This window comes from Mesoplodon bidens (genome assembly GCF_964165515.1).
Source record: "Mesoplodon bidens genome assembly, chromosome: 1".
Taxonomy (NCBI): Eukaryota; Metazoa; Chordata; class Mammalia; order Artiodactyla; family Ziphiidae; genus Mesoplodon; species Mesoplodon bidens.
Genome location: NC_138176.1, coordinates 215,094,191 through 215,119,747, shown reverse-complemented (window position 1 = coordinate 215,119,747; position 25,557 = coordinate 215,094,191). Strand labels below are relative to the sequence as shown.

The 25,557-nt window shown below is 35.9% G+C and overlaps 1 protein-coding gene across 7 annotated transcripts in view; it reads right to left on the bottom strand.

The window, feature by feature from the left end:
- Positions 1 to 25,557, bottom strand: part of BANK1 (B cell scaffold protein with ankyrin repeats 1) — a 336,673-nt gene that overhangs the window by 56,167 nt on the left and 254,949 nt on the right. For all 7 annotated transcript variants that reach the window (XM_081242858.1, XM_081242857.1, XM_081242855.1 and 4 more), the window contains exon 8: positions 3,535 to 3,613. In XM_081242858.1, coding sequence (XP_081098984.1) covers positions 3,535 to 3,613 — 79 coding nt within the window. The remainder of the gene's footprint in view (positions 1 to 3,534; positions 3,614 to 25,557) is intronic.

Genomic DNA, 25,557 nt, shown 5'->3' with positions numbered 1-25,557 from the left:
TAAACACACCATCTGGAGGCATTTCATATTTTCTAACTTTGTACAGAAGTGGGGGTAATGCTAATTAAACTTTTATGATCTGATACAGGGGAAAGCTGACAAATGCATAATTTTGGTGAACAGTCATTCTTGGGCTTTTATAATATTTACCAAACAAAGCTCCATTATATCTTGCTACCTCAGTTTATGACACTCTCATACACATAATGATATATAATATTCTGATACTACCTGTATATAAAAATATTCTGATTCTCTAGAGTTATTTAATCAGATTCAATATATGACTGCATTACCATATTTTTATTAGAAAACAATATAACTAGCTTAATAAGTAATAAGTAAGTGATGGAAAAGGTAAAGGCAAGGAACAAAAATCTTAACTTGCCTGTAAATAGTGCAATAAAAAGAATCTGTGATTTTTATTTAGTTATTATTTTAACATATTTATCACCAGATGACATCTTAATTCTTGAAAATATTACTTGAGAAAAATGTTAATATTTTTTGATGGGGAAGGCATCCAAATAACCAACAGTAAGTAAATATTTTTAAGGCTCAGTTCTCTCACCAAAAAATCTTTTCTATCCTGAAACTTAACCAAATGATTCAGTCAAATTTCCTCCATTCTAAGAATCATGATTCCATTATTTGTGTTTATACTGTACACAGTAAAATGCTCTCTAACCACTCAGGAAGAAAATAGAAAAAATATAATGCAGTAACTTTAAATCTTAAAACTTTTTTCTTTATATTTTCTTTATAGAAATTCTGCTCTAAATAAAGTAATCATACAAATTTTTTTTTTTTTTTTTTTTTTTTTGCGGTATGCGGGCCTCTCACTGTTGTGGCCTCTCCCGTTGCGGAGCACAGGCTCCGGATGCGCAGGCTCAGCAGCCACGGCTCACGGGCCCAGCCGCTCCGCGGCATATGGGATCCTCCCAGACCAGGGCACGAACCCGTGTCCCCTGCATCGGCAGGCGGACTCTCAACCACTGCGCCACCAGGGAGGCCCTAATCATACAAATTTAAAATGAACTTTGGAATCTCTGTATTGGAGGGAAAATGTGAATTGCTGTCATGAGTGCAATAGAAAAGCAAATAATTGTTGTTTTAAAGTGTCGCTAAACTAAAATATAGCTAAAGAAGACAAATGGCAGAGTACAAAGAGGAATCTTTTTTTAATTGAAGAGCTACACTGTAGACATTTTTCAGCAATGAGAGAAAAGTTAGTCATGTGGGAAAATCATGCCCATGACAGTACTACATATTTCTACATGAATTTTATTTTTAATTTCTCTCTTTTCTTCATGTGAGAAAGAAGAAACGTCTAGCTGCCAGTATTAGAACTGCAAACCAAGATTCTTTAATTACCAGCCTGGGTAGAGCAGGTGGACTTTCATTCTTGCACAGATCTCTGCCCAGACCTCATTCAGCTTTCTGGCTGTAACCCCAAACACAGCCTGAAATACAGAAGTCTCTAGAAATGTTGATGGAGTAAATGATGGAGAGGCTGAGAAGAAATCATTGCTGATGCTTGCAAAGGGGCTTCGCTATTTCAGTCTGGGAAAATCGATCATCAGCTTAGAATTACATTCACGCTACAGGCAATTACTTGTAGCGACTCTTATGTTTATGTATTCGGTGTTTATATTTTACATAAACACTGTCTAAGCAAGCAACAGAGTCTCCTTGGTCCTTGTCAAATATGCCCAAACCTGGAAGACAGCCCTGGAGAGTCAGATGTGGTTGGTCAGTGAGTTTTAGCAAGCGTCATAGCAATGGTGATAACAATGGAAATCTGCTGACTTAGGGTGTTCTATGCTTCACCCTCACTCTAACGGAAGAGTCAGAGGCTTGGGTCCAGTCACACAGAGTTTCGTATATGAGACAGTTCCAGGTCCAAACTGTCTGTAGAAATGAGGTTGTGCTGTACCAATAACTGAAATAATGTCTTCTTACTATAGGTAGTACTTCAGAGGATTAAGTGGCATGATAAATATATGGTCATTATCAATGATGGCCTTTATCATCACTTTCATTATCATTAAAAATTATAACAAATCATTATGTCATTAAAAAGATAATAAAATGTATAACTTCAAAACAGTGCATCAATTTATTACATTAATATTTAGCATAATTTTGTGTTCTGCAATAGTGTTTGAAGAGTTTACCGATTTTGCCAAAGTATGCTAGTTAAGGCATTGTGTTTAATGTTATTTGCTTTGCTGGTCAGCCCATCATTTGAAAAACTGGTGGTCAATAACATTTAGTGGAGCATCATCTGAGAACTGTTCAAAGTGCAAATGACCTGAGGCAAGAGCCTGCTTGATGTGTGAGATGTCACTGTGGCTGTGAACAAGCGAGAGAGTGGTCAGAGATGGGACCATCAGGATTATCTAGGGCCTTATAGGTGATGATAAGGATTACAAGTACCATGGGAAGGTACTGGAGAATTTGGAGCAGAAGAGTGGTTAGTTCCTTTTTGAAGCATAGAATACTAGGGGCGAATTGGGAGGAAGCTATTGCCGGGTTTCTTAACGGCATACTACTGGCATTTTTGGCAAGATAATCCTGTGTTTCATGGGGCACATCCTGTGCATTGCAGGATATTTAGCAGTATTTCTAGCAAAACTCCCTTCTCAAAATAACGACCAAAAAAAAAAAATCTTCATTGACAAATATCCTCTGTTGGGGTTAGAAAATAATGCTTCATTGAGAGCCACTGTGCTATTGCAATAAGCCAGGGGAGAGCAGATGACAGCACGGACTAGGGTAAGTAACAATGAAAGGGTGAGGAAAATCTGGCTGTTTTGCGAAGGTACAGTCCACAGTATTATCTGACAAATTGGATACGGGGTAGGACAGAAAGTAAAAAAGGGTGACTGAAGTTTTTGGACTGAATTGAACAAGGAAGGAGTCTTCGTTTACTGAGATGGGGAAGTCAGCGGGTAGAGTAGATTTGGGAGTGGTGGGAATTCGGGTTTTCAGATTTGGAAATGTTGGGTGGGAAACGCCTATCAGACTTGCTGGTGAAGATGGTGAGCAAGCTGCTGTATACCAGTGGAAACAGGCATGATGGGTAGCGTTATGTACATGGAGGAAGACTCTCAATTAGTTTTCTAGAATATAGAATTACATTCTATTACAGCCAGCAGGGAGCACAGAGAGTCCTAATACAAACTTCTCATTTCCTAGCTGAGAAAACCAAGGTCTGATAAGAATGTGACTTTGTTTAAAAAAAATATATAGTTGTCAAATAGAATGTTTATATCAACCTGACTTGTGTATTCTCTTTGGGTGGGAAAAACTGCTGGTTTGATTATTAAACACTGAACTTATTAGAAATATTTAAATTAGCAAGATAATGTAGTAATATCTCTACCAGATGATACACTAAAAGTCATTCAGTTAATTAAACATCTTTCCATGCTCTCCATGCTTTTCTATGCTATCTTCAGTTTTACTTTATCAGTCACATATACCTTAATACAAATGTTGTTTATGTACATAACATATAGGAACACTTACTAGGAGAACATGTAGAAAATGAGGTAATATCCTCTTCATAGTCATTTTCTTCCTCATTATTTCTGCTAACTTCTTGGATCTGAAGACAAAAAAGAATGTAATTTTCAATAATATGTATTAATCTTAATAAATCTGCATTTTCACACATACCAAATTGACAGCTAATACCTTACATATCTTAGCTATTATATTTGGGCCATCTATAATTTTTTCAATGACACAGTATTAAAAATGTAACTGGAACAATATAACATTTACAATAAAGAGCTTTTTAAATGGAACTTTTTTGAAATTACTTTAAAATTCACAGCAATAATTATGAATTTTTTACAATAAATAACTCCTGAATAAAAATGAAGGCAACTATTTCTTTTAAAAACCATGAGCTTTGCTTCCTTTGAACATTTCTGGTATCTTTTACCAGTTCAAAAGATATTCTTAATTACATCAAGGATTATAATACAGTATAAGACAGTGAAATTTTAAAGTGGTTTATTTTCCATCTTTAACAAGAAAAAGGAAACTGAGTAAGGGAATTTATGTTTGTCTTTCTGAAATCAGTTCCACTACACTTAGAAGGGAGAATTACTAAGAAAGCATAGAAGCCCGCTCTTTTTCCTCTGGAACTGCTAGTGTTTGCTTATAATCTCTGAAGGAGGCATGGGGTCTAAAGTAGTGGAACATATTGGTGTTTGCTGAGAAAGCGAAGTAACTCCAGTGACAGCTCTATTTTTACAAAAGCATGCAGAGAAAGAGACAGAGCTTGGTTGCATTAACATAGGTCACATTTCGTTACCATGAACTCCAAGTGATTATTCAAATGATGTATACTTTTGTTCTTAATAAAATTGAAATGATTAGTCCATCTGCTCTACGTTTGGAATGTCCCTTTAAATTACTTTTCTGTACACCAGGAACTAACACGACATTGTAAATCAACTATACTTCAATTAAAAAAAAGAAAATGAGCTTCTGCATCAGGCTCATTATAAAAATATTAAAGAAAATTTTACTTTCAAGATTCCAGTGGAAATCAAAGAATATATATATAATCTATATAACAGAATATATATACTCTTTTTCATATTATTTTCTATTTAAATTATATTTTCCCCTTTGTGGACTCAATTAAATGCTAATGTAAAAAATCACTTAACTTTACTAGGGAGATTGATATTTGGTTGATATTTGTATGCTTTGATATTGATGGTTGGTATTTATATGCTTGGTATTTGTACGCTTTGGTATTAAAAGCATTGTTGATATGGTCATTTTTTGTTTTCAGTTAGCCTGACCTCTGTATTTCACAAGGTAGATCAAGAATACATTTTAAAAAATCCATAATACCCTTAAAATCACATCAAGGAAGTTTTTACTAGTTGAATAACAGGAATGTTTTACAAAGATTTCAGGAATTATGTGAAAATTTCCGCTATACTATTCACAAGCCTAGACACTATGAGTTCAAAATCAGTCTCTTAATAAAGAGTCTGTGGGCAAGTATGTAGAGGTGTGTGTGTGTCACATACTGAGGTTGAAACATAATGGAATCATTTTTATGTTATATATACCTTAAGCTTTATGACATTTGTGCAAACAAACACACAAGTCTAAAAATGTCTTGAAGGAAATGGCTTCCAAATTTAAAAAATAGCCAAATTTGGGGCTTCCCTGGTGGCACAGTGGTTGAGAGTCTGCCTGCTGATGCAGGGGACATGGGTTCGTGCCCGGGTCCGGGAGGATCCCACATGCCGCGGAGCGGCTGGGCCCGTGAGCCATGGCTGCTAAGCCTGCGCATCCAGAGCCTGTGCTCCGCAATGAGAGAGGCCACAACGGGGAGAGGCCCACGTACCGCAAAAAAAAAAAAAAAAAAAAAAAAAGCCAAATTTGATTTGGGCACTTTCATAAATATTATGTAAAACTGATATTTTGTATAATCAGGATATGTAGAAAGTAATTGTTTTCTCAGGAATGAAAGGATCTTTTGACATATTTACACTAAAAAAAATTGTCTTACTAGAATTCCTTACACTTACAATCATATTTATTTTGGAAAAATGTGTTATATCTAATGATATATTAATAACTGGTGAAATCAATGATGGCTTAAAAGTATGATGGCACTCTGACATCTAATCACTTTAATACTTTGTTGTGTGGTACAGTGGACAGAGAATGGGTTTTGAAGTCAGTCTAAGAACAAATCATAGTTCTATTATTTATTAGCTGTGTGACATTGGGCACTTTACTCTAAATTTCAATATTCTATCCTGCAAAATATGGATAGTAATATCTATACTATCAATTTGCTGGGAAGGTTAAATTAGAAAATGTAAGCAAAACGCATTATTACATCTACCACATAGTAAGTGCTCAATAACTGTAATCTGCATATGTTAGATATTCCTTTCGTCATTCACACTTAAGCAAGCACGGTGACCATACTGATTTGATGCGGGAATCATCAATAATGAGCCAATAATTATTTAACTTAATTCTTCTGAACTGTGTGCCTTTGGACATTCTGCTCTGACAGAAAAAGAACTGGAATATAAACTTTCTGATCAGAGTGTGGCAGTATGATTTTATTATTAAAAACATCTCTATGATTTACAAGCTAACAGAGATGATAAGAATCAGAGGAAGAAATATTTAATTCTTTAATAAGTTTCTTTACCTGGGGCTAGAGTCTGACTTTATTCATTAATTTATCAAATATTTATGCAGGCCTACTATGTGCTAAATACTCTATTAGTAATTAAGGTAAATAGTTAAAAGTTTAAAAGATACACAATTCACACCTCCAAAAATATCCCATTTTTTGTTAACATTTTTTTTTTTTTTTTTTTTTCTTTTTGCGGTACGCGGGCCTCTCACTGTTGTGGCCTCTCCCGTTGCGGAGCACAGGCTCCAGACACGCAGGCTCAGCGGCCATGGCTCACGGGCCCAGCCGCTCCGCGGCATATGGGATCCTCCCAGACCGGGGCACGAACCCGTATCCCCTGCATCGGCAGGCGGACTCTCAACCACTGCGCCACCAGGGAGGCCCCCAAAATATCCCATTTTTATTGGGAGGGGAAATAAATCATAAAATGATTAGAATACAATATTTTATTTATTTCATTACCATAAACTCAATCCTTACAGGTGAAATGTAAAATTAAGAAATAACCAGGGGAAAGTTTTATTTGTTTGCTTTTTGGGTGAGGAGATTGGATTAAAAAATTATCTTGACACTTGCCATGATTGCCACTTCTCTAAATGAAAAAAATCCAGCTTAAACAATAAAATCTATTAGCTGAACATGCTCAGAGTAATATTCTAGGCCGTATATAGTCCTTGTAGCACACAATGTTTGATAAAATTTAAATCATTCCTTATCAAAGATAAAAGAACTTCTTGTTGACTGAGGTATATAAAGCTCCACATGGCTTTGGCATCTAGTACAGTACAATTAATCATATATTCTGATCTTAAGGGAGTGAACAATCTTCACATGGCAGTTGGTTTCTAAATATTTTTAGGAGCTTCTGAAGATATTGTAATTAGCCCAACTTTTGTCCAACTTTCCACAGTGTTGATTATAAATGATTTTACCAGCTTTAAAGCACATGACAGTCTGTTCAGAGACATATATATATGTCTCTGAAGAGTAACAAATTGACCTTGTAATATTTTATTCATTACCCAAAATGAACGCACTAGGCTTCAGAATCTGCATTAATATTCCAATTGAAATAATAAAGATCTTTCCTGCTAAATGTTAAGAATGAACAAAGTTATACAAAAGCTGTGCATGAAAGCAAACATACAAGTCTCAAAAAAATTTTCAAGGTCATACTGTAAAAGTATATCTTAGTTTTCATGACATCTTTTAAGAGAATTTGTTTTTCCTTAGGCCATCCAGGAATATGGCCTAGAAGCAGACTTATATAATTCCTCATGAAAGTTTCTTTTTATATTATGGGAAATGGAATCCTGAATGTAAAAACTAAATAGGAACTCTGTCTGTGATTGAAAGAGAAATGAGGAAGAATCAAATAGTTGTGCAGCAGTTAAACTCAGATGGGGAAAAAGTGGACATTTTCCTTAGCATGAACCAAAGTTTCGTTAGAACAACCTAAGGATATATGCTCTATTTTTTAAGACAGAATCTTAATATAAAAAATTAAGTGATGAAAAGATAATTTAACCAGGTGGACAAAGGTTAGAAGTCTCATTGTACACAATGAGAAATTCAAGTTTTTAATTGTAACCAACAAAACAATCTGGTGCAGTGAAAAGAACAGGTGCCAAGGGGACAGGTGATGGTTTCATCTGAAAGTTAGTAAAAAGGGAGAAAAAAAACAGCAGGAATATTGAAACCTATTTCCTCAAACTTAGGAAAACAAATCTGAAAAAATTTAGCTTTCAGAAAGATTCTGGAGAGTTGGCTTCTGTAGCTGGAACATCTCTTGTTCTGACCTCGACTCATTCAGTGTGTTCACCCAGCTCTTCTCTCAACCTGAGGCCACCCTCAAGCCAATCTCCCTGAGTGGTGACACATAGGGCTCCAGTCCTGGTGCTGACAGCTTCTGGTCTTAGTCTCTGCCCATCAGCTCTAACTAGAGTTGTGAACTTCAAGCTTGGGCACCTGACACTTTTTTTTTTTTTTTTTTTTTTTTTTTTTTTTTTTTTTTTTGCTGTACGCGGGCCTCTCACTGCTGTGGCCTCTCCCGTTGCGGAGCACAGGCTCCGGACACACAGGCTCCGCGGCCATGGCTCGCGGGCCCAGCCGCTCCACGGCATGTGGGATCTTCCGGGATAGGGGCACGAACCCATGTCCCCTGCATCGGCAGGCGGACTCTCAACCACTGCGCCACCAGGGAAGCCCACCTGACACTTTTAACTACACTCTAGTCCTATTTTGATTATGTTTGTTTTTAATCCATCACGGTTGTGGTTGCATTTGTGAGGTACTAACACATTTATTGGGCCATATGCTTGGTTTAAATTCAGCCATCTTTCACTAAAATGTGAATGATAAAATTAAAACCCATTCCTTTGTTAAGGTTGTAGTTGTAAAAGTAAAAAAAACAGTTATCTTCATTTAAAATTATGGAATCCAAAATCTGAAAGGAATCTGTGGATGTCTAGTTTATTTTCTTGTTCACACACTGATATAATGCTAAAAGCATGTGCCACAAAAAAACTGTAATAATTTATATAGTTCTCCAAGCAAGTTAGTTTTAAAATGTAGCATAAAGCATCTTTTCTGACCACAACGTTATGATATCAGAAATGAATTACAGGAGGGATTTCCCTGGTGGTACAGTGGTAGAGGATCCACCTTCCAGTGCGGGAACGCAGGTTCGACCCCTGGTCAGGGAGCTAAGATCTCACATGCCACAGGGCAACTGAGCCCACCCGCCACAACTACTGAGCTTGCGCACCTCAATGAGAGAGCCCACATGCCACCACTACAGAACCCATGTGCTGTGGAGCCTGCGTGCCACAACTACAGAAAAGCCTGTGTGCACCACGACTAGAGAGAAGCCTGAGCACTGCTACGAAAAGACTGCGCGCTGCAACGAAAGATCCCACATGTCTCAACGAAGATCCTGTGTGCCACAACTAAGACCCAACGCAGCCAAAAAATAACTAAAGAAAATACATAAATATTAAAAAAAGAAATGAATTACAGGAAAAAAACTATAAAAAACACAAACTCATGGAAGCTAAATAATATGTTATTAAATAACCAATGGATCACTGAAGAAATCAAAGAGGAAATAAAAAATACCTAGAAACAAATGACAATGAAAACACGATGACCTAAAACCTATGGGATGCAACATAGGCAGTTCTAAAAGGGAAGTTTATAGTAATACAATCTTACCTCAAGAAACAAGAAAAATCTCAATAAACAACCTAAACTTATACCTAAAGCACCTAGAGAAAGAAAAACAAACAAAACCCAGTTAGTAGAAGGAAAGAAATCATAAAGACCAGAGCATAACTAAAAGAAATAGAAACGAAGAAAACAAAAGCAAAGATCCATAAAACTAAAAGCTGGTTCTTTGAGAAGATAAACAAAATTGATAAACCTTGAGCTAGACTCATCAAGAAAAAGAGGGAGAAGACTCAAATCAAAAAAATTAGAAATGAAAAAGGAGAAGTTACAACTGACACCACAGAAACACAAAGGATCATGAGAGATTACTACAAGCAACTATATGCCAATAAAATGGACAACCTGGAAGAAATGGACAAATGCTTAGAAAGGTACAGTCTTCCAAGACAGAACCAGGAAGAAATAGAAAATATGAACAGACCAGTTACAAGCACTGAAATTGAAACTGTGATTAAAAATCTTCCAACAAACAAAAGCCCAGGGCTAGATGGCTTCACAGGCGAATTCTATCAAACATTTAGAGAAGAGCTAACACCTATCCTTCTCAGACTCTTAAAAAAATTGCACAGGAAGGAACACTCCCAAGCTCACTCTATGAGGCTGCCATCGCCCTGAAACCAAAATCAGACGAGGTATCACAAAAAAAGAAAATTACAGACCAAGATCACTGATGAACATAGACACAAAAATGCTCAACAAAATACTAGCAAACAGAATACAACAACACATGAAAAGGATCATACACCATGATCAAGTGGGATTTATCCCAGGGATGCAAGGATTCTTCAATATATGCAAATCAATCAATGTGATACACCATATTAACAAATTGAAGAAGAAAAACCATATGATCAACTCAATGGATGCAGAAAAAGCTTTTGACAAAATTCAACACCAATTTATGATAAAAAATCTCGAGATAGTGGGCATAGAGGGAACATACCTCAACATAATAAAGGCCATATACGACAAACCCACAGCAAACATCATTCTCAATGGTGAAAAACTGAAAGCATTTCCTCTAAGATCAGGAATAAGACAAGGATGTCCACTCTCGCCACTACTTTTCAACATAGTTTTGGAACTCCTGGCCATGACAATCAGAGAAGAAAAAGAAATAAAAGGAATCCAGGGCCTCCCTGGTGGCGCAGTGGTTGAGAGTCCGCCTGCCGATGCAGGGGATATGGGTTCGTGCCCCGGTCTGGGAGGATCCCATATGCCGCGGAGCGGCTGGGCCCGTGAGCCATGGCCGCTGGGCCTGCGCGTCCGGAGCCTGTGCTCCGCAACGGGAGAGGCCACAACAGTGAGAGGCCCGCATACCGCAAAAAGAAAAAAAAAAAAAAAGGAATCCAAATTAGAAGAGAAGAAGTAAAACTGTCACTGTTTGCAGATGACATGATGCTATACATAGAGAATCCTGAAGATGCTACCAGAAAACTACTAGAGCTCATCAATGCATTTGGTAAGATTGCAGGATATGAAATTAATACACAGAAATGTCTTGCATTCCTATACAATAAGAACGAAAGATCAGAAAGAGAAATCAAGGAAACAATCCCATTTACCATCACATCAAAAAGAATAAAATACCTAGTAATAAACCTACTTAAGGAGGCAAAAGACCTGTACTCAGAAAACCATAAGATACTGTTGAAAGAAATCAAAGATGACACAAACAAATGGAGAGATATACCATGTTCTTGGATTGGAAGAATCAATATTGTGAAAATGACTACAGTACCCAAAGCAATCTACAGATTTAACACAATCCCTATCAAATTACCAATGGCATTTTGCACAGAATTAGAACAAAACATTTTACAATTTCTATGGAAGCACAAAAGACCCTGAATGGCCAAAGCAATCCTGAGAAAGAAAAACAGAGCTGAAGGAATCAGGCTTCCTGACTTCAGACTATACTACAAAGCTACAGTAATCAAAACAGTATGGTACTGGCACAAAAACAGGATAGAAAGCCCAGAGATAAGCCCATGCACCTATGGTCACCTCATCTATGACAAAGGAGGCAAGATTATACAATGGAGAAAAGACAGTCTGTTCAATAAGTGGTGCTGGGAAAACTGGACAGCTCCAAGTAAAAGAATGAAATTAGAACAATCCCTAACACCATACACAAAAATAAACTCAAAATGGATTAAAGACCTAAATGTAAGGCCGGACACTATAAAACTCTTAGAGGAAACATAGGCAGGACACTCTTTGACATAATTCACAGCAATATCTTTTTTGATCCACCTCCTAGAGTAATGGAAATAAAAACAAAAATATACAAATGGGATCTAATTAAATTTAAAAGCTTTTGCACAGCAAAGGAAACCATAAACAAAATGAAAAGACAACCCTCAGAATGGGAGAAAATATTTGCAAACAAAGCAACCAACAAGGGATTAATCTCCAAAATACAAAAACAGCTCCTGCAGTTCAATATCAAAAAAACAAATAACCCAATCAAAAATGGGCAGAAGATCTAAATAGATATTTCTCCAAAGAAGACATACAGATGGCCAAAAAGCCCATGAAAAGATGCTCAACATCACAAATTATTAGAGAAATTCAAATCAGAACCACAATGAAGTATCACCTGACACAGGTCAGAATGGCCAGCATCAAAATATCTACAAACAATAAATGCTGGAGAGGGTGTGGAGAAAAGGGAACCCTCTTGCACTGTTGGTGGGAATGTAAATTGATACAGCCACTATGGAGAACAGTATCGAGGTTCCTTAAAAAACTAAAAATAGAACTACCATACGACCCAGCAATCCCACTACTGGGCATATACCCTGAGAAAACCATAATTCAAAAAGAGTCATGTACCACAATGTTCATTGCAGCTGTATTTACAATAGCCAGGACATGGAAGCAACCTACGTTTCCATCGACAGATGAATGGATAAAGAAGATGTGGCACATATATACAATGGAATATTACTCAGCCATAAAAAGAAATGAAATTGAGTTATTTGTAGTGAGGTGGATGGACCTAGAGTCTGTCATACAGAGTGAAGTAAGTCAGAAAGAGAAAAAACAAATATTGTACACTAACACATATATATGGAATCTGAGAAAGAAAAAAAATGGTCATGAAGAAGCTAGCGGCAAGACGACAATAAAAACGCAGACCTACTAGAGAGAATGGACTTGAGGATATGGGGAGGAGGAAGGGTAAGCTGGGACAAAGTGAGAGTGGCATGGAAATATATACACTATGAAATGTAAAACAGATAGCTAGTGGGAAGCAGCCGCATAGCACAGGGAGATCAGCTTGGTTTTTTGCGACCACCTAGAGGGGTGGGATAGGAAGGGTGGGAGGGAGGGAGACGCAAGAGGGAAGAGATATGGGAACATATGTATATGTATAACTGATTCACTTTGTTATAAAGGAGAAACTAACACACTATTGTAAAGCAATTATACTCCAATAAAGATGTAAAAAAAAAAGAAAAGAAAATGAAGAACAGGTTGATAGAATTGAATTTTGGAATAACTAAGTACAAAGTCCAAATTAACTTTATAACAAAAAAGTGATTAGATATAAGCAATTGAATGTCAAACTATAAATTACATTTAATCAAATTTTACAATATTCTTTGCTAACAATTGAAAAGATTTAAAACAAGTTGCCATGAAGTCAAATGGATTAATTGGGTATTAGGTGCTTCTGAACAATACTCTGAAAACAAAAACCATATACTTATGTCCACTATTTAGAAATGAAGTTAGATGGAGAAGAGACAGCAGAAAGAAGAGGTTTGGTACAAGAAAGAAAAACAGACAGAGAAAAATGTCAGAGAAAATTAGGAGGGTGTAATCACACAAATCGAAGGTCAAAAGTAAGAGGCAGAGAATCATTCTTAATTAACCTTCCTCAATGTCAGAATGGTATTCAGAGCTCAACTAAAACATGTTTGAAGAGGAATGAGTTTCTGGTAGAGTTGACTTTATGAAAACGTGCAACAACTCAGCCCTGGCAAATTCCTAGTGTGTAGTCTAGACATGTCATCTAACATTTTCAAGCATGTAGAACTATTCCTAACCTTGGTCAATCAAAATTTATTAAATGTTTTCTATGTGCCTAATGCTATGCAAGTTTCCGGGGGTATACAAAATATGTAACATATAATATGTTCCCAGGATATTTAGCAAGGAAAATATAAGTAAAATGCTTGAAAGAAACAATTGTAGTCCCTGAAGTGTTTGGTTTGACTAAAGGGTGTAATAGGAGATGAAAGGAATGAAATCATTCTAGGTGGAATAACTTGAGCTAGAATTTGAAGGATGGGTAGACTTTGAGAGGTAAATTTTGAATCTAGTCCTTAGCAGCTAATGTGTGCTGGTTGAGCTCATAGATGGATAAACAGTAAATGAATTGATGGAAGAAGAAAGATGTGGATGTTCCTGGTAAAGAGAATGGTGCAAGCAAAACCAAGATTGATTAAGCCATATACAGAAGGCAAAAGAGCAAAGCTGCCCAATTAAAGAAATAGGTGAATTTTGGGGATTATTTTTGTGAAGTTCGATAGAAAGAGTGGAGTCAATGTTTGTTTATTTTACTCCAATTATGGTGTGTTGGAGATATCTCCAGATGATGGTGATGATGATGATTGATATTGCTGTTAACCAGTCCATCTAAAAATACATGTAGGTTATATAGGTTAAGATTTTGAGTCCAGATGTATTGTCACACAGATCTGGATTCAAATGTTACTCTCGTATTTACTATTTACATGAGTTTAAGTATAGTCTTCTCTCTTGGTCTCTCTAGATGTAAAAATAAGCATAAAGATACCTTACCTCTCAGGGTTATTGTGAAAACTAAATGAGAAAATACATATCAAATACTTATTATAGAACTTGGCACATAGAAAGTACTCAACAACTGTTATCTGTATCATCTTCATTAAGATCATTATTTTAGTACAGGATGAATTTTTGTGTTGCCCTATTTTTTCATATTACTAAATTATGTTTGCATCAAACTTTATGTTCAATTCTAATATTGAATAAAGGTCAGTTGTGTTCAAGCTGGAATGTAAAGAATGAAAATAAAGATCTCTAAATAGTGGTCTTTGTAGTTTATAATGATTTAAAAAATTATCTCTGTTTTCAAGTGTGAGGAATCACAAGATGGATGTGATGATGGATCAATAGCAGACCAATTAAGCTAATGGAGACTAATCAAGGCTTCTGGGTATGGTTGTGTAAGCTGTAGATTGAAATTCTCCTGGGGCAGCATTTCCACAGGCTATGATATGTAATACACCCTAAGAGTTGGGTTGGTGAGGAGAGGGGCCTCTCAAATGATTCTACTGTGTTTAATTCCCAAATGACTTTTATTTGATTTTACAATGTTCATATTACAATGAAGACTTTTTTAGACTAATGTTAAAATTAGTTTGCCTTCTTTCAGCATAAAATGATGTGAGGGAGGACAGGTGCTAATTCAGAAGGGTGTTTCTTCCTGGGTGTACCAAGAGCAGGGAAGGAGAAATTGGCCATGGATGAGATACAGAGTACAAACAAGTTGAGTAGTCAAGAACTGATTGAAGAACTTGGCTTTAATGAACCCTGAACCTGACTGCTGCATTAATTACCTTAACTCTGATCTTCTATTCCTATAATAAGAATAATAGCATATAACAGACACTGGTGTAAAGCTTTGCTACTGACAATTCTAAAATCTTCAAATTGGTTTTAGTTTCAAAATCATAAGATAAAAAAAAGGTAAAATTCTGTAGAGGAAACACAAAATACCACTATGTTAAAAGTATAAATAATTACAGTGTTTTAAATACTCCAATTAAATCACATTTAAAAAACATGCTTTTATTTGGAGCAAAACTAAATAGAAACTAAATAATTGATACATTTGCATGTTTCTAAGTTGGCAGATAGGAGTCAGTGAAGAGATAGCTGGGTTTACATTTATGTTGACTATTACTAACAGCCACCTTTTTTTTTCTTTTTTTCTGAGCCTTTGATAACTTGAGTGAGGGTCAAAGAGAACGAAATGGAAAAATCCAATCTGAGTAATAAAAGGTTAGCATTGTCATCATCACAGTTGTTGCACATGTCATTTATCTAAAAACAGAAAAGCAAGTGGTTTCTGAAATTTAAGCCAGAAGCAAACATAAAACACCACTTAGAGACTCAGCAATTTCCCACAAAGATTATACTCTTCAGTTGCTAGATAATAAGTGTTATTTGACAAATGAGACAAAAGACCCTTTTAGTTTATATTATTACTATCACAAAATAAGTGTTTTTTGAACAAATTAAATATAAAGATTCTTAAAGCTTATACTGTTGTAAATCTATCCCCAGTAGGAATTTATATGGCTGGAATAATCTCTAGCTTAAAATACAGAATTAGAAGAGTCAATTCTATTGATCAGAGAATTTAAAACATGAAAGATCAACAGTCAGAAAAGGTGAATCATAAATTAATGAAGACATGGTGGGATGGCAAATAAAAGGCAGGTTACAATTCAGAAGAGGCTGTTCTTATGGGGAAAAGTCACTAGAGATAAAAGTGTTAATACTTATTTTATATATGTGGATTTAATATTATTTTTGATATACTGCAGCACACCATAATACTCTTAAGTATCCCCATTTTACAGTTTTACACTTAAACTGTGGAATTTAACTAGCAACACTATCAATATTATTTAGTAGCAGAGCAGTATCTCATAATCAGAGAAACCTGGGAGACACATATGTACCCTCAATAAATAATTTGGCTTATTAAAAGCCATTTTCACCCCTCTCAATTTACTAGATTCCATTTGAATCATTTATCAGAAGATCTTTATCATTCCACTTAATTTTGATGAGTACGTTGGCAGGATGGACACTTACATCTTACCTAAATATAGATCTATTTAAGGAAAATTAGACAAAAATATATTTTTATGTACCAAAAACAACCCAAAGCTGTAGAAGAATAGATTTGATAAGTTAAAAATATAACAAACCTGTTGAAAGTAAATTTGCCATGCATTTAAGGTAAAATAAAATGGAAAACTTCTGTGGTAGGAAAAACAACACTGTTATATATTAAAGAAATGTATTTCCCCTATGCCAGCATGTAAAATCAAAATAGAAGAGAATCAATAAAACCAGTAAGTTCACTTTGGGAGAAAAACATCATTTTCTTTAGCCCAGAAATCTGAAAGCTTTTAACTTGAAATAAATTTTATTTTGTGGGGTCCCCAATCAAAACACTAAGGGTGCTGCTGTTTATATTCTATAATTACTGTAAAAAGAGCCTCATCCCACTTCATTCTACCACTGAGAATTGCAAACTGTCTTGTGAGGTAATAGCTTAGAATTTTCAAGCTTCCACTGATTTACTTGGCAGATTCCAGTCACTTGTGAAAATAATTCCTAATCTTCAAATTCATAGTCTAAAGGAAATCAGGGCTAGTCTAATGGAAATCGGGGTGTGTCTAATATCCATTTTCACTAGAAGTAACTCCATGAGTGTGTAACCTTACATGAAGTTTAGATAAATTTGTCTAATGCAGTTTATCTTCAGCTTTACGTATCTTTTGAGAAAGATTTTTCTGGTTTTTAATGTAGACAGTTTTCAATTCCAAATAGCAGGCCATGACATTTGCCTGAAGAATGGTTTCACAGTAGAATATATAAAGTTTAAAATAGCTCCTTAAATTAAAGATAAATTTCCCTATACATATGGTGAACTCATCTTTGACAAAGCAACAAAGGCAATACAATGGAGCAAACAGAGTCTCTTCAACCAACGGTACTGGAACAAATGGGAATCCACATGCAGAGCGTGAGTCTAGACACAGACTTTATACCCTTCACAAAAGTTAACCCCAAATGGATCATAGACCTGAAAGTAAAATGCAAAATTATAAAACTCACAGAAGATAACAGGAAAAACTTAGATGATTTTGGGCATGGTGATACCTTTTTGATATAACACCAAAGGCATGATCCATGAAAAGAATAGTTGATAACCTGAACTTCATTAAAATTAAAAACTTCTACTTTGCAAAAGACAAAATCAAGAGAAACAGAAGACAAGCCACAGACTGGGAGAAAATATTTGCAAAAGATACATCTGATAAAAGTCTGTTATCCAAAATATACAAAGAACTCTTAAAATTCAATAAGAAAATAAACCAATTAAAAAATGGGCCAAAGATTTTAACAGACACCTCACCAAAGAAGATATGCAGGTGGAAAACAGGCACAGGAGAAAATGGTTCACATCTTTTCCGTATGTTATCCAGGAAATGCAAATTAAAACAACAATGAGATAATACTACACACCTATTAGAATGGCCAAAATCTGGAACACTAGCAACACCGAATGCTGACAATTATGTGGAGAAACAAGAACTCTACCTTTGCTGATAGGAATGCAAAATGGTACAGCCACTTTGGAAGACAGTTTGGCAGCTTCTTACAAAGGTAAACATACTCATGTTACCATACAATCCAGCAATGTCACTCATTGGTATTTGCCCGAGGAAGTTGAAAACTTATGTCCACACAAAATCCTGCACATATAGCAGTTTTATTCATTATTGCCCAAACTTGGAAGCAACCAAGATGTCCTTCAGTAGGTGCATGAGTAAATAAAATGTGGTACATCCAGAAAATAGAATATTATTCAGTGCTAAAAAGACATAAGCTATTAAGCCATGAAGAGACATGGAGGAAACTTATATGCATATTACTGAAAGAAGTCAATCTGAAAGGGTTACATTCTGTATGATTCCAACTATATGACATTCTGGAAAAAGCAAAACTATGGAGACAATAAACAGATCAGTGGTTGCCAAGGGTGGGGTGGGGAGAGAGATGAATAATCAGAACACAGAGATTTTTAGGGCAATGAAAATACTTGGTATTATATTCTCATCTTGGATATAGGTTATTATACTTTTGTCCAAACCCATGGAATGTACAACCCCAAGACTGTAGGAAACCTAAGGTACACTATGGATGCTGGGTGATTATGATGTATCAAATTAGGTTCACCCTCGGTAAAAAAAAGGTACCATTTTCGTGAGTGATGTTGATAATGGGGGAGAGTGTATGTATGTGTAGAAGCAGGGATATATGGAATATTTCTGTACCTTGCTCTCAGTTTTGTTGTAAACCTAAAACTGCTCTAAAAAATAAGTCCATTAAAAATTAAAAAGAAATTCACACGCAAATAGATAGTGGATTTAATGTTACTCATTTTGTTTGCAAGTGCCAATGAAACTATTTAGGATAAAAATCTATAGAAACCAACAATGAGTTAGCACGTACAAATATAATTATTGAATCACTAGGTCAACTAACTTTCTAGCGTTACATATTAGCATTCTGTTTAGATATTTGAACCACTTTACATTGTTATGGATCATGTAGTTAAAACAGTAAGATAAGGATTGAGTTACTTTATCTGAGATTTGCATTTATTAACAGCTGAGCTAAGTGAATGAATAAAAAATTACATATTATACCCTGTGTTTGAGGACATTTTGAAGTTTTAAAAAGATATGTTCCTCACTAAAACATTGAATTGCTTAGAAATTCATCATACTAAAGCAATGTCATCTCAGTTTAGGCAGAATTCAATCTCTAGAGAATTGCAACAATGGCAACAGGGCTTTATTTTTTCCTTTACTTATTTAAAAACATTAATTCAGAGCTTACTAAACATCAGAACTAGATTAGGCAATGGGAATATAATGAAGGGTAAGTTGTTTCTCTTTAAAAACACAGACATCCACATACATATTTATAATACATATGATAGGTACAATAGTATTGATATTATTATTAAAAATAATAACTTACATAACATTTACAATGTACTAGATACTGGTCTAAGTTCTGTACTTAAGTTAATTTATTTTACTCTCAAAACGGTTTTATGAAATAGGTTTACTATTGTAATCCTCATTTAATGAGCCAAAAAAAACTTAGTGGGGTTAAATAAGTTGTCCAAGGTTATACAGCTTAATGTCTCTTATTAGAGGGCCCAAACAATAGGGAAATAAGTAAACAAGTGTATACAAGAAAGAATGTGTCAAGTTACCTAAGAGGGCAATGAATCAAGAGCCATAGAGATTCATAGGGGAGACAGCTGACAAAATTTTGCAAGAAACGCACAAATCTCAGGGTGGTGGCTGGCACTGGAGACATCTTTGAAAGATGATAAAATATTGACAAGCAGGGGCAGGGCATCATAGGCAAAGTAACATAATCAAATGTGGACGTGGGAAAGCACAGGCTGTGTTTGGGAAACACTGGATCGTTCAGTTTGACTAGAGGGTAGGAGCAACAGATGTCTCTTTATGGGGTGCACGAATCCCCAGTTGCCCAGTTCTGTCTCCTCAGTATTTCTGGCCCTCAGGTCAGGTCGCAGGGAGCCAGGCTGTCTGTCCAGTTGGCCATACTGTATTGGCTATTGTCCAAGTTACGAGGAAACAGAAGGCCCACTCTCAGTCCCCAAAGAAGAGATGGGCAAAACTGCACCAATGGCCTTTGAAAGCACAGACAAGACATTATAAAACCATACCATAGCTGTATGGATACCGACAGAGGAGTGCTAATGGAAACAGTGAGGTTGGGGCAGAGAAAACAGGTGGGATTCAGCAACAATGACTGCAGGCTTCCCTTTTCATTTTCTCTGCTGCCTTTGAGAAGCAGGAGATAGCTATGTCCTCACATTTGGCTTCGATACAAGTACAGAGAAAATATCTTACAGACATTTCTTGTATTCTGAGAAATAAAAAATGGGATGAATGGAGATATGTTAGAATCAGAGAATCTTGCTTTAGGCTCAATCTTTCAGAGAAATAACCTGTTGTAAGATGAAAATGTTACAGGTAAGAATATATGGGTTTCACAGTAACATCATTTGATAACTTTTTTTTCCTGCCCTGCATTCTTTTTTTATTATTTTTATTTTTTTAAACATCTTTATTGGAGTATAATTGCTTTACAATGGTGTGTTAGTTTCTGCTTTATAACAAAGTGAATCAGCTGTACATATACATATATCCCCACATACCCTACCTCTCGCGTCTCTCTCCTACTCTCCCTATCCCACCCCTCTAGGTGGTCACAAAGCACTGAGCTGATCTCCCTGTGCTATGTGACTGCTTTCCACTAGCTATCTGCTTTACATTTGGTAGTGTATATGTGTCCATGCCACTCTCTCACTTCGTCCCAGCTTACACTTCCCCCTCCCTGTGTCCTCAACTCCATTCTCTACATCTGCGTCTTTATTCCTGTCCTGCCCCTAGGTTCTTCAGAACCAATTTTTTTTTTTTACATTCCATATATGTGTTAGCATACGGTATTTGTTTTTCTCTTTCTGACTTCACTCTGTATGAGAGTCTCTAGGTCCATCCACCTCACTACAAATAACTCAATTTCATTTCTTTTTATGGCTGAGTGATATTCCATTGTATATATGTGCCACATCTTCTTTATCCATTCATCTGTCGATGGACACTTAGGTTGCGTCCATGTCCTGGCTATTGTAAATAGAGTTGCAGTGAACATTGTGGTACGTGACTTGTTTTGAATTCTGGTGTTCTCAGGTTACATGACCAGTAGCGGGATTGCTAGGTCATATGGTAGTCCTATTTTTAGTTTTTTAAGGAACCTCCATATTGTTCTCCATAGTGGCTGTATCAATTTACATTCCCACCAACAGTGCAAGAGGGTTCCCTTTTCTCCACACGTCTGCAGCATTTATTGTTTGTAGATTTTTTGGATGATGGCCATTCTGACTGGTGTGAGGTGATACCTCACTGTAGTTTTGATTTGCATTTCCCTAATGATTAGTGATGTTGAGCATCCTTTCATGTGTTTGTTGGCAATCTGTACATATTCTTTGGGGAAATGTCTATTTAGGTCACCTGCCCATATTTGGAATGGCTTGTTTTTTTGATATTGAGCTGCATGAGCTGCTTGCAAAATTTGGAAATTAATCCTTTGTCAGTTGCTTCGTTTGCAAATATTTTCTCCCATTCTAAGAGTTATCTTTTCATCTTGTTTATGGTTTACTTGGCTGTGCAGAAGCTTTTAAGTTTCATTAGGTCCCATTTGTTTATTTTTGTTTTTATTTCCATTTCTCTAGGAGGTGGGTCAAAAAGGATCTTGCTGTGATTTATGTCATAGAGTGTTCTGCCTATGTTTTCCTCTAAGAGTTTTATAATGTCTGGCCTTACATTTAGGTCTTTAATCCATTTTGAGTTTATTTTTGTGTATGGTGTTAGGAAGTGTCCTAATTTCATTCTTTTACATGTACCTGTCCAGTTTTCCCAGCACCACTTATTGAAGAGGCTGTCTTTTCTCCATTGTATATTCTTGCCTCCTTTATCAAAAATAAAGTGACCATATGTGCATGGGTATATCTTTGGGCTTTCTATCCTGTTCTATTGATCTATATTTCTGTTTTTGTGCCAGTACCATACTGTCTTGATTACTGTAGCTTTGTAGTATATTCTGAAGTCAGGGAGCCTGATTCCTCCGGCTCCATTTTTCCTTCCCAAGATTGCTTTGGCTATTTGGGGCCTTTTGTGTTTCCATAAAAATTGTGAAATTTTTTGTTCTAGTTCTGTGAAAAATGCCATTGGTAGTTTGATAGGGATTGCATTGAATCTGTAGATTATTTTGGGTAGTATAGTCATTTTCAGAATGTTGATCCTTCCAGTCCAAGAACATGGTATATCTCTCCATCTGTTTGTATCATCTTTAATTTCTTTCATCAGTATCTTCTAGTTTTCTGCATACAAGTCTTTTGTCTCCTTGGGTAGGTTTATTCCTAGGTATTTTACTCTTTTTGTTGCAATGGTAAATGGGAGTGTTTTCTTAATTTCTCTTTCAGATTTTTCATCATTAGTGTATAGGAATGCAAGAGATTTCTGTGCATTAATTTTGTATCCTGCTACTTTACCAAATTCATTGATTAGTTCTAGTTTTCTGGTAGCACCTTTAGGATTCTCTATGTATAGTATCATGTCATCTGCAAACAGTGACAGTTTTACCTCTTCTTTTCCGATTTGGATTCCATTTATTTCTTGTTCTTCTCTGACTGCTGTGGCTAAAACTTCCAAAACTATGTTGAATAATAGTGGCGAGAGTTGGCAACCTTGTCTTGTTCCTGATCTTAGTGGAAATGGTTTCAATTTTTCACCATTGAGAACGATGTTGGCTGTGGGTTTGTCATATATGGCCTTTATTATGTTGTGGTAAGTTCCCTCTAGGCCTACTTTCTGGAAGATTTTTATCGTAAATGGGGTTGAATTTTGTTGAAAGCTTTTTCTGCATCTATTGAGATGATCATATGGTTTTTATCCTTCATTTTTTTAATATGGTGTATCACGTTGATGGATTTGCATATATTGAAGAATCCTTGCATTCCTGGGATAAACCCCACTTCATTGTGGTGTATGATCCTTTTAATGTGCTGCTGGATTCTGTTTGCTAGTATTTTGTTGAGGATTTTTTGCATCTATGTTCATCAGTGATATTGGCCTGTAGTTTTCTTTTTGTGACATCTTTGTCTGGTTTTGGTATCAGGGTGATGGTGGCCTTGTAGAATGAGTTTGGGAGTATTCCTACCTCTGCTATACTTTGGAAGACTTTGAGAAGGATAGGTGTTAGCTCTTCTCTAAATATTTGATAGAATACACCTGTGAAGCCATCTGGTCCTGGGCTTTTGTTTGTTGGAAGATTTTAAATCACAGTTTCAATTTCAGGGCTTGTTATTGGTTAGTTTATATTGTCTATTTTCTCCTGGTTCAGTCTTGGAAGGTTGTGCTTTTCTAAGAATTTGTCCATTTCTTCCAGGTTGTCCATTTTACTGGCATATAGTTGCTTGTAGTAAACTCTCATGATCCTTTGTACTTCTACAGTGTCAGTTGTTACTTCTCCTTTTTCATTTCTATTTCTTTGAGACTTGTCCCTTTTTTTCCTGATGAGTCTGGCTAATGGTTATCAATTTTGTTTATCTTCTCAAAGTACCAGCTTTTGGCTTTATTGATCTTTGCTATTGTTTCCTTAACGTCTTTTTCATTCATTTCTGATCTGATCTTTATGATTTCTTTCCTTCTGTTAACTTTGGGGTTTTTTGGTTCTGCTTTCTTTAATTGCTTTAGGTGTAAGGTTAGGTTGTTTATTTGAGATGTTTCTTCTTTCTTGAGGTGGGACTGTATTGCTATAAACTTCCCTCTTAGAACTGCTTTTGCTGCATCCCATAGGTCTTGGGTCATCGTGTTTTCATTGTCATTTGTTTCTAGGTATTTTTTGATTTCCTCTTTGATTTCTTCAGTGATCTCTTGGTCATTTAGTACTGTATTGTTTAGCCTCCATGTGTGTGCATTTTTTACAGATTTTTTCCTGTAATTGATATCTAATCTCACAGCACTGTGGTTGGAAAAGATACTTGATATTATTTCAATTTTCTTAAATTTACCAGGGCTTGATTTGTGACCCAAGACATGATCTATCCTGGAGAATGTTCCATAAACACTTGAGAAGAAAATGTATACTGTTTTTTTGGATGGAATGTCCTATAAATATCAATTAAGTCCACTTGTTTAATGTATCATTTAAAGCTTGTGTTTCCTTATTGATTTTCCTTTTGGATGATCTGTCCATTGGTGAAAGTGGGATGTTAAAGTCCCCTACTATGATTGTGTTATTGTCAATTTCCCCTTTTATGGCTGTTAGTATTTGACTTATGTATTGAGGTGCTCCTATTTTGGGTGCATAAATATTTACAATTGTTATATCTTCTTCTTGGATTGATCCCTTGATCATTATGTAGTGTCCTTCCTTGTCTCTTGTAATAGTCTTTATTTTAAAGTCTGTTTTGTCTGATGTGAGAATTGCTACTCCAGCTTTCGTTTGATTTCCATTTGCATGGAACATCTTCTTCCATCCTCTCACTTTCAGTCTGTATGTGTCCCTATGTATGAAGTGGGTCTCTTGTACACAGAATACATATGGGTCTTGTTTTTGTATCCATTCAGCCAGGCTATGTCTTCTGGTTGGAGCACTTAATCCATTTACATTTAACTAGTTATCAAATATGTATGTTCCTATTGCCATTTTCTTAATTGTTTTACATTTGTTTCTGTAGGTCTTTTCCTTATCTATTTTTTCCTGCCTAGAGAAGTTCCTACAGCTTTTGTTGTAAAGCTGATTTGGTGGTGCTGAATTCTCTTAGCTTTTGCTCGCCTGGAAAGGTTTTAATTTCTCCGTCGAATCTGAATGAGATTCTTGCTGGGTAGAGTAATCTTGGTTGTAGGTTTCTCCCTTTCATCACTTTAAATATGTCCTGCCACTCCCTTCTGGCTTGCAGAGTTTCTGCTGAAAGATCAGCTGTTAACCTTATAAGGATTCCCTTGTATGTTATTTGTTGCTTTTCCCTAGCTGCTTCTAATATTTTTACTTTGTTTTAATTTTTGATAGTTTGATTAATATGTTTCTTGGCCTGTTTCTCCTTGGATTTATACTGTATGGGACTCTCTGTGCTTTCTAGACTTGATTGACTATTTCCTTTTCCATATTAGGGAAGTTTTCAAGTATAATCTCCTTAAATATTTTCTCAGTCCCTTTCTTTTTCTCTTCTTCTCTTGGGACCCCTATAGTTCGAATGTTGGTTCATTTAATGTTGTCCCAGAGGTCTCTGAGACTGTCCTCAATTCTTTTCATTCTTTTCTCTTTATTCTGCTCTGTGGTAGTTATTTCCATTATTTTGTCTTCCAGGTCACTTATCCATTCTTCTGCCTCAGTTATTCTGCTATTGATTCCTTCTAGAGAATTTTAAAATTCATTTGTTGTGTTGTTCATCATTGTTGTTTTGCTCTTTAGTTCTTCTAGGTCCTTGTTAAACGTTTCTTTTATTTTCTCCATCCTATTTCCAAGATTTTGGATCATGTTTACTATCATTATTCTGAACTTTTTCAGGTAGACTGCCATTTCCTCTTCATTTGTTTGGTGTGTTAGGTTTTTACCTTGCTCCTTCATCTGCTGTGTGTTTCTAAGTCTTCTCATTTTGCTTAACTTACTGTGTTTGTGGTCTCCTTTTCTCAGGCTGCAGGTTCGTACTTCCC